The 2,660-nt window shown below is 61.8% G+C and overlaps 1 protein-coding gene across 1 annotated transcript in view; it reads right to left on the bottom strand.

The window, feature by feature from the left end:
- Positions 1-2,573: 2,573 nt before the first annotated feature.
- EMIHUDRAFT_213176 (hypothetical protein) overlaps positions 2,574-2,660 on the bottom strand; it is a gene marked incomplete at both ends in the record, with an annotated part of 4,044 nt that continues 3,957 nt past the window's right edge. The window contains one exon of the mRNA XM_005765298.1: positions 2,574-2,618. Within this exon, the coding sequence (XP_005765355.1) occupies positions 2,574-2,618 (45 nt within the window). The remainder of the gene's footprint in view (positions 2,619-2,660) is intronic.

Here is a 2,660-nt window from a genome sequence, read left to right on the forward strand (position 1 = left end):
TCTGTTTGCATGATGACGCTGTCTCGGCGCTTGTGAGTTATGTGTGTGCGTGCGCGCTTCTTGGAAAAATATCAGCCCAGGGATCTCTCGACAAGCGAGCGCTAGTGCTAGTGAACGCCCAGGCCCCAGCGGGAACCGATATGCCTCACAAGTATTTTAGCGTAGGCGGTAAGGTAATGGTAAGGTAAACTTCTCCACACACACGAGGTGGTGGGGCAAGGGGGGGCAACCCTCGCGTCTCCACGTCTAACGACAGGAGCCCCACGGCATTCAAAGTGCAAGGCCCGCTGCGCGTGGGTGAGCGGGGTGTGTGTGTGTGTGTGTGTGTGTGTGTGTGGTGTGTGTGTGTGTGTGTGTGTGTGTGTGTGTGTGTGTGTGTGTGTGTGTGTGTGTGTGTGTGTGTGTGTGTGTGTGTCACGTCACTGCATCCTCTGCCGGTTCCTCCCGTCGCCTCTTCTTTGTTCGAATGTTTTTCAATCCATCCTTCACGAAGCCCTCCCATGTAGCTAGCGTTCTTTGCGAATGTCTCGAAATGGCCAGCAGGCGCTGTCTGCTCGCGGCCTGTGCGGGCCGCTCGTCCTCCTCGCCCTTCTTTCGTCCTCCCGTCCCTCCCCTCCACCATGGCCTCCTCGGCACTTCTTTCTCCATCCGCCTCGCCCTGCCTTTTCGTATCGTGCCGTTCGCCTTCCATCCGGTGACCTCCATGACCGTCCTGACCCGGCTGCTTCAGCTGAAGAGAAGCCAATGGGGCACGGGCCGCCGCAGACGCTGCTCGACTGGTCCTCAGTGTCGGTCGAGCTGTTGAGGCCGGCGGCGCAGGCAAAGGGGAAGTCCTGGTTGACGGGCAGCAGCGGCAAGTGGTAGAGGCTTTTGCCGAGGAGGGAGGGGTAGCCCCTGGTCAAATTCCAGTTGCAAGGCTGCACGAAGGTCGGGGCCTGGCAGTACCACGAATCGCTGACGTTGCAAGCCGCCTGCTTGTCCGTGTCGTGCCTGCGGCAAGCCGCCTCCTTCTCGTCCGATGAAGGCTCGATCGCGCTCTCCGTGAGCGCGCAATCGTCGCGGTGCTCGAGGCAAGGCGCTTGCTCTGGTTTAGGGTCGCCGTTGTCGAAATTGCCGTAAGCGCACGCCTCCCGGTACACCTAATCAATCACCATATCCCCCCAAAACGGAAAGATCGGGCACTTCGCTTGCAGGACGGGCACTTGCAGGAAATCAGGCGCACGCTGAGCCCGCCCCCCGCCCCTTCCTCTCCCTCCCCGCCCGGCGCGCGACGCGTGAAGAGCTCGATCGCGCAGCCGCCGCCGCCCTCCCGCCCTCTGCGCCTCCATCCTGCCCCTCCCGCCCGCACCACGCACGCCCCGCGACCGCCGCTCGATTGGACGCGCACTGGCACCCACCCCAGACCGACTTGCCCCGAAGGAGCCCTCCCTCCGCGCCAAGACCCGCCCCGCCTGCGCCGCTCAGCCGCTCAGCGTCAGCGCCTGAGACGCCAACTCACCCCGCCGCCCCGGCCCCCGCCTGGCGCGCCAGCTCGTCCCGACGGACACACAGCGCCTCGTGACACCCTCACGCGCTAGCTCAGCATGCGCTACCACCCCTTCGCCGCGCGCAAGAACCGCCCCGCCTACGCCGGTCAGTGCCTGAGACTTCAACTCACCCCGCCGCCCCGGCGCCCGGCCCCCACCCCACTCCCTCCATCATCCGCTTCTCAGTCCCACATCCGACAATTGCTCGCTCGCCTGCGCAGGGCGATGGGACACAAGCATTCGAAAGAGAAGCTTGACGGGGAGGTATCAAGCGTCAAGCAGAACTACAAGTGCTTTTGGCCGTGCAGGTCTTTGAGTTCGACAAATGGGGGAAGACGCCCGTCGATAAAAAGCTCTCTGACATCCGCGAGACATTGCAGAAACTCTCGGACAAGGTCAAGAAGGCAGGGAAGACCAAGGCCATCCCCTGGGCGGAGACGGCATAACTCGCAGTACTCGAAGCGCAGTATGCGTTTATCACCAAACATCAGGAGTGGGCATCCGGTGCAAGTGGGCCAGTGGCTCCCGGAACGGAGACTGCAAAAATTGGCTACAAGTATGCGCTCGTACCCCTCGATAACTGGGTGCGCAAAAACACCTCGGGTCCGGTCGATGACGCCACGCAGTTCCATCCCGCATCCGCCGGCCCCAAGCTCGTGATTCTCCAACACGAGTCAACGAGCCCGATGCCGACCCTCCGGCCATGCGGTGTCCTCTAGGGAGTCCTATGTGCACCTGTGTTTGCACGCTCTCCGAGCGACCTGCCTGTGCGCTGGTCTACGAGAGTGGCGGTATGCCGTCCTCCCACATCCTCTCTTGGCTTGTGTCTTGGTTTGTTTCTTTTTTTGGCGATGAAGTTCTTTTTTGCATTTTGGTCTATGAGAACTATCGAGAGCGGGTTGAGCGGTGCGAGCCGCCTGCAATACGTTGTGTTTGTTGTTTTGTTGCCCTGCATGGAGGCCCTTTTTCACATAAAAGCACACGCACCCCGGGCGAAATCGCACAGTGACAGTCGGCTGCGAGCGAGAGCCGCGACTGTGTTCCACATCACCCGCGCGGAGCACCCGCCTCGCCGCCAGTGTGTCCTTGGTCCTCCGTTGTGTACCGCCCGAACTCCCCTCTGTTGTGTACCGC

This window comes from Emiliania huxleyi, assembly GCF_000372725.1.
Source record: "Emiliania huxleyi CCMP1516 unplaced genomic scaffold EMIHUscaffold_56, whole genome shotgun sequence".
NCBI lineage: Eukaryota > Haptophyta > Isochrysidales > Noelaerhabdaceae > Emiliania > Emiliania huxleyi.